General features: G+C 45.7%; 1 protein-coding gene across 1 annotated transcript; it reads left to right on the top strand.

Annotated features, from left to right (window-relative positions):
- Window positions 1-5,249: 5,249 nt before the first annotated feature.
- LOC148029054 (uncharacterized) lies at window positions 5,250-5,959 on the top strand. The gene is made up of 3 exons (XM_087688654.1): window positions 5,250-5,529; window positions 5,626-5,727; window positions 5,820-5,959. The coding sequence occupies exons 1-3, from the start codon at window positions 5,290-5,292 to the stop codon at window positions 5,874-5,876; spliced, it is 399 nt and encodes a 132-aa protein (XP_087544780.1). The 5' UTR covers window positions 5,250-5,289; the 3' UTR covers window positions 5,877-5,959.
- Window positions 5,960-6,542: the final 583 nt, after the last annotated feature.

Below are 6,542 nucleotides of genomic sequence, written 5' to 3'. Positions count from 1 at the left end.
GGATGATGATGGCTTGGTTTCAGTTACACTTAATGGACTTGGCCTAGCATATAAATATTTGGATACCTCTATTTTAGTTAGGGGAGGCTCTATGCCAAACTTTGAAGAATTGATGGCTTTGCTACTCACAGAAGAAATAAAGTTGGGTTTGAATGCATCTAGCAGTAGCAAGAATGTAAGTGGAGATAGTGTCTTTTATCATGAGAGAGGACATGGCAGCCCATCTAAAGCTAGAGGCTCAATTAATGGCCATGGTGGTGATAGCTTTGTACATAGTTGAGGCACCTTTTGTCGTGGTGATTTCATGCCAAGAGGAAGGGGGAGAGTTTACTCTAGAGGTAGAGGATGGTCTACTCCTCCACACAGAGATGGTGCATGTAATTAATGTGGGCAATATGGACATTTTGAAAGGGAATGTTGTCACAAGAAAAATGCTATGCCTAGGGGTCAAGGAAGGACTCAATATAACCATTATGCAGGTAGTTATGGAGGTGCAGGTTATGGATCTAGAGGTGGCTTTACTAGAGGCCATTTATTTGCCATGGAACATGTACTAAGGAGCATGACACACTCACTCAGTGATGATGATTGGTTTTTGGACTTAGGGGCTACAAATCACATGACTCATCATGTTGAGTAGTTTGACACAAAGCAACAAGTGTAGAATGAAGAATATGTAGCTACTGAGGATGACAGTTTGCATAAAATTACTCATATTGGTAGTGTGCCACTTGTCACTAGAGACAGAGTGGAAAATAAGCTTGGGGATGTACTTTATGTACCTACCATCACTAAGAACTTAGCATCAGTTGGACACAGACCAAGGATTGCAGGTGAGATTCAATAGATATGGATGTTTCATTGAGGAATTTTGAGATGGAAGACTTGATAGATTGATTGCCAAAGGAAAAAAGAAAGCCAGATTATTTGCCTTGGATGCCTTGAATGCAGGTACTCCCGCCATGCAGTATTCTATGTATGTTGAAAGTGGACATGGTCAAGATAAGGATGTCGAAATATGGCATAGGAGAATTGGACATGTAAACTTGCAAAGACTTAAACAAATGCAAACCAAATAGGTAGTTCGTGGTTTGCCCCATTTTGGTCATGTTAATTATGATCATGTATGTGAGGCTTGTTAGTTTGGCAAGCAAACTAGATTACCATTTTCAAAGAGGGGGAGAATCAGCAATTATCCTTTGGAAATGGTGCATTCTAATATTTGGGGTCCATATCAGAATGTCTCATTGAGTGGGAGATGCAAGTTCTATATCACCTTTATTGATGACTTCAGCAAAATAACTTGGGTGTATTTCATGTAGCATAAAAGTTAAGCCTTTGAAAGATTTTTGGAGTTTAAAGCTATGGTTGAAAAAAAGTTTGGTTGTTACATAAAATGTTTAAGGTCTGAAAATGGAGGAGAGTACATGTCATATGAATTTTTAGATTTTTGGAGAGATCATGGAATCAAAAGACCGGTGACATGTAGGTACATGAGAGTTGGATTTTAAGACCCGATTTGGATCTGTTCTTGAAGCATTAAAGCTCGTTTTGGAGCCAGAAACTGCCCTAGAGGTGTTAAAGAGCCAATTTTCACTACAAGGGACTAGGGCAATAGCGACGCCGATTAGCGACGGCGTTTATCGGCGTCGCTATTGTCGTCGCTATTAGCGTCGCTATTTGCGTCGCTATATGCGTCGCATTTGCGACGCAAAATAGCGACGCATATAGCGACGCAAATAGCGACGCCGCAGGGAAAAAAAGCGCGGCCGAAACCAGAGCGCCGTTTTCATTTTGTTTTCTTTGCCTTTTGAGAGCGAGAGCGAGGGAGAGAGCGAGGGAGAGAGCCAAGGCTTTGTGAGAGAAGAGGAGGAAGAGACTTGCTGCCGCCGCCGCCGCCACCACCGCCACCGCCACCGTCGTTGTTCGCGAAGGAGAGGAGGAGCCCTCGTTGCAAAGAGAAGCCGCCCACGCTTGCCATATCTCATTGGTGAGTCTCCCTCTCTCTTTCTTTTACATGTTGAAGGTTTAAATCGTTCTCTTTTGTTTATTTAGGAGAGGAAAAGAAAGAGAAGGAGAGGGAGAAGGAGAGAGAGGGAGAGAAAGAGAGGGAGAGGGAGAGAAAGAGAGTGAGAGTGCATTCTCTCTCTCTCTCTCCCTTTTGCTTGTTTAATGTTTAAATTACTTTCTTCTTTGCTTGTTTAGGAGAGGAAACGAGAGAGTAAGAGAGAAAGAGAGGGAGAGGGAGAGGGAAAGGGAAAGAAAGAGAAAGAAAGAGAAAGAGAAATAGAGGGAGAGGGAGAGGGAGGGGGAGGAAATAGGAGAGGGAGAGAAAGAGAAAGAGAGGGAGAAGGAGGGAGAGTGCATTCTCTCTCTCCCTCCCTCTCCCTTTTGCTTGTTTAATGTTTGAATCACTTTATTTTTTGCTTGTTTAGGAGAGGAAATGAGAGAGAAAGAGAGTGAGAGGGAGAGGAAGGGGAAGGAAATGAGAGAGGGATAGAAAGAGAAAGAGAGGGAGAGTGCATTGTATCTCTCCCTCTCCCTTTTGCTTGGAGGATGTTTAAATCACTTTATTTTTTGCTTGTTTAGGAAATGAGAGAGAAAGAGAGATAGAGAGGGAGAGGGAGAAAAAGAGAAAGAGATAGAGAGGGAGAAAAAGAGAAAGAGACAGAGAGGGAGAGTGACCATTATTCTTAATGCTTTCTCATTTGTGGCAGTTTGTCCTACCGATCGCGATCGCGGGATGCCTAACTCCAGAAATTCGCGGGGCCATTTACAAGCTGTCGACTTTGGTGCAATGGATCTCACAGAAAGAGATTAAGACGTCCTCTATTGAATCCGCAAGGCGGGGAGCAGTTGAGACGGTCTGTCTCTTTGAGAAATACCTGCCCACTAGCATGCTCACGATACAAGTTCACCTTCTTGTGCATCTTGTGGACGAAGTGGAGATTGCCGGACCTGTCCATACGCGATGGATGTTCTTCCTGGAGCGCTTCATGAAAACCCTGAAAGGCTTTGTGCGACAACGAGCTCGTCCGGAAGGTAGCATGGCGGAGGGTTGGTTGGTGTCAGAGGCATTAGTGCATATCTCACAATGGCTACCAACGGTGGAACCAGACAATGAAATGCTATGGACGCTCAAGGACGATGACAGGCTGACTGGAGATGTGGTGGTTGGAAATGGGGTAGAAAAAAGAATGGATGCCTCAATGGAAGAGAAGGTGAATCGCTTTTGTATGTTGCACCATGCCTCCATGGAGACGTGGCTCGCCAAGTACCAAATTGCAAGGCAAGATCGAGAGGAAGCGCGAGCTGAATTCCGACGCAGTACGCGTCACCGACCGATTCGATATCCCGAAGGCATGGAGGAGATGCCACGGTTTATGTCAACACGATGGTTGCATGGAGCCTTGATCGCAGCATTCAGCGAAGGGGCAGAGGTCTCAATGGAGGAGTGGGAGTTCTCGAGGGGATGTAGTCCAAAGGTAATGAGGGGTTTAGAATGTGTCGTATCTGAATTTGTTTGCTACATCTAATTTGAGTGTTTCAATGTGCAGTACAAAATATATAGTGCAGCGTGGTCACGCGGACGGCATTTTCGGGTGGAGCGTATTGACAAAATGCACTCCACAATGGACTGTGGTGTCATGGCAAGGTTTGAGCAAGAGAGCCGGCGACGAGCAACGGATCCGAACACGGTTGTGGATGAGATGGAGTATTTTGGGAATTTGCAAAGTATTATTACGGTGGATTACCGTAGCTTCTCCATGATAATATTCGATGTGCAGTGGTTCAAAGTGGTACTTGGAGGAGCTGGCGCAACGGTTCGACGAGGTCCATCTGGATTTCTCGAAATAGATTCCGAAAAAAAATGGATGGATTTGCGCGACACCTTTGTGTTGCCGGCACATTGTGAACAGGTAATCTTCTAGTCATTTGCTTGCTAATTGTAATACGACATACTTTATGTCACAATGGTTTGAAGACGGTTTGTAAGTGTTTGTGAACAGGTAATCTTCTATCCAAATCCCCGACAACCTCGATGGTGGTATGTTATACCTTCAACTCCTCGAGGTGCGAGAGTATACGATCAAAGCGATGTTCCAGGCATAGATGAAGAATATATGCAAATAGAGGGATCGAAATTACAAGGGGTGGAGGCCACCGCAAGCTTGGAGCCCGCATCGGCTAACAATGATGGAAATATAGAAGTCGTAGAATTTTTTGAGAACGAGGCAGACTCGTTCTTTTGTAGTGACATGTCTATCGACCTTCCAGTGTATGCAGAGTTATGTCAGGAGATTAACATGGGACCATAGAATACTTCATTCTTGGAGAATTGTATTACTCAATTCGTTGTTTAGATCTTCCATAAAGGTAGATAAGATATGCATTTTAAGATGGATTTTTCAAAAATGATTTATATTAATGCGCTTTGTATAGTTTCAATTGATTATTCTAACATTATTTTTTATCTCTGCAGGTATCGATATTTTCAGGATGAGTCGAGGGATGAGCGATGAGGAGTTTCAGGAGATGATGGCACGTATGTCTCCAGATCAGCTCGCGAGATTCAGAGAGATAGCAGATCAGGAGCTGTCTCGTTCTTCGTCAGGGCGCTCTGCTAGATCAGCTTCAGTGCGATCAGATGCTTCAGCTTCGAGCAGACGATCTCGACGCTCGCGACTTGGGCCAGAGGGAGGGACTGCGACTGCAGGAGGATCAGGGGGGTGCTGCTGTGGAGACACGGACGCGGTGTCTCCGTCTCGTCGTTCAGCTAGAGCTCGGTCACCTCCAGGATTTGTCACACCTGTGGGGACGTCCACTCCAGTTACTCCGGCTTTTGCGCAGCCGTCGGCAGATGTCACGCCTTTTGGTGGCACTCCTTTTGGTGGCACCCCCTCTGGTGGCACTCCTTTTGGTGGCACCCCCTCTGGTGGCACCCCTTTCAGTGGCACTCCGGGAGAGGGTACCCCCGTCGGTACACCGGATGTTCAGGGGTCTCCTGGATATGCCCAGGAGCGTGGACGGAGATGGGAGAGGGCCCATACGAGGCACACTCCTAGGGATTATGGATACCTAGTGGATGGCAGGTCAGGAGCTATCATCATGAATGATGAGGGGAGGAGGGTGATGGCTCGCATGAGGGAGTTGTGCCAACAAGTTTTTCGGCACAACGTCCTGGATCATTGGAGGAACATACCGGAGGGGAGCAAGGAGTACATAGTAGCATCCTTGCACGAGGAGTTCCCGGTGCCAGCCGCAGTGGATAGATTCTCTACGGGCTGGATGATGGATTGCATGCGTGCATACATGTCACATAGACGATCCGACGCACGCAAGGCAATCAAGAGTGGGGCTCCAAAGCCCGAGTGGTTAGATGCAGAGGACTGGCGCCGACTGAGGGAGGAGGCTACAAATTCGCCAGGACGTTGGAGTCAGCAGCGGGAGGCGGCGAGGGCACAAATCGAGGCCGGATCAGTACATCATCTTGGGAGTGGCGGCCACAGGACATATTTGGAGGACTTTGTAAGTTTCTCTTTTGTTTTGCTTATTTGTTTTTTTGAGATGTTATTTGTACTGACAATCATGTTTCTAACAGTTAGCATTTTGTTTTCTTTGCAGCACTCCATTACAAATCGTGATCCGCAAGGCCTTGAGACTCAATATGCAGAGAGGCACGGTCTCAGATCATTGATCGACCGATTGTACAGACGCGGCGGCCCAGTAAGTCTCTCATCTTTCATGTCCGTAGTTACCATGAGATATTTGAATGCATTATTGTATGGTGGATTGATATGTTGTTTCTTTTTCTGCAGAATCCGTTTGATGCTCCTTTGCAGAGGGACGAGCTTTCGGGGGACGACGATTTGTAGCTCGCCCTCGGATCCTTAGCGCTCACATACCTTTAGTTTTTAGTCGCCCGATCTATGTAGACATTTTCTATGTATTAGTGATATTGTTTTATGATTGTATCAATCGCATTTTATGCGATATCATGTATTTATTTCATCTATCAGTTTTATGATTTCAGTATAGATTCTTTTTGTTTGCAAACGCTTTGTATGCAGCAGTGCAGAAACTATTTTGTATGGCTCTCATACAGCACACAGTGCTATATGTGGCAGGGCAGCTTGCTGCCCTGCCACAAATTTTTTTTTCTCTGTTATCGTCGCTATTTGCGTCACAAATTTACTGCAGTCGTCGCTATTATCGTCGCTATCAGCGTCGCAAAATCTCTGCAATCGTCGCTATATGCGTCGCTATCAGCGTCGCAAAATCTCTGCAATCGTCGCTATATGCGACGCATATAGCGACGCAAATAGCGACGCATATAGCGACGCAAATAGCGACGATTCTATGGCGTCGTCAATAACGACGCTTTTTGCGACGACGGGGGCAAATTTTGTTGTTTGTATTTTCGTCGCTTTAAACGTCGCTATAAGGTCTATATCTTGTAGTGTTTCATGAAAAAACAAACGGTGGCAGATGGTCGAGCTAGAGTTTTCATAGATGCATTTCGACATTAGGAATCCAACACA

Source organism: Lygodium microphyllum, chromosome 11 (genome assembly GCF_053477565.2).
Source record: "Lygodium microphyllum isolate KBCC chromosome 11, Lygodium_microphyllum_v1.1.10, whole genome shotgun sequence".
Taxonomy (NCBI): domain Eukaryota; kingdom Viridiplantae; phylum Streptophyta; class Polypodiopsida; order Schizaeales; family Lygodiaceae; genus Lygodium; species Lygodium microphyllum.
This window is presented reverse-complemented; position numbering and strand designations above follow the sequence as displayed.

Bases quoted from the DNA above. Each gene is read 5' to 3' on its own strand.
- LOC148029054 (XM_087688654.1), top strand. From the start codon at position 5,290: ATGATGGATTGCATGCGTGCATACATGTCACATAGACGATCCGACGCA. The intron at 5,530-5,625 runs GTAAGTTTCTCT...TTTTCTTTGCAG, and splicing joins GGACATATTTGGAGGACTTT to CACTCCATTACAAATCGTGA. The intron at 5,728-5,819 runs GTAAGTCTCTCA...CTTTTTCTGCAG, and splicing joins TGTACAGACGCGGCGGCCCA to AATCCGTTTGATGCTCCTTT.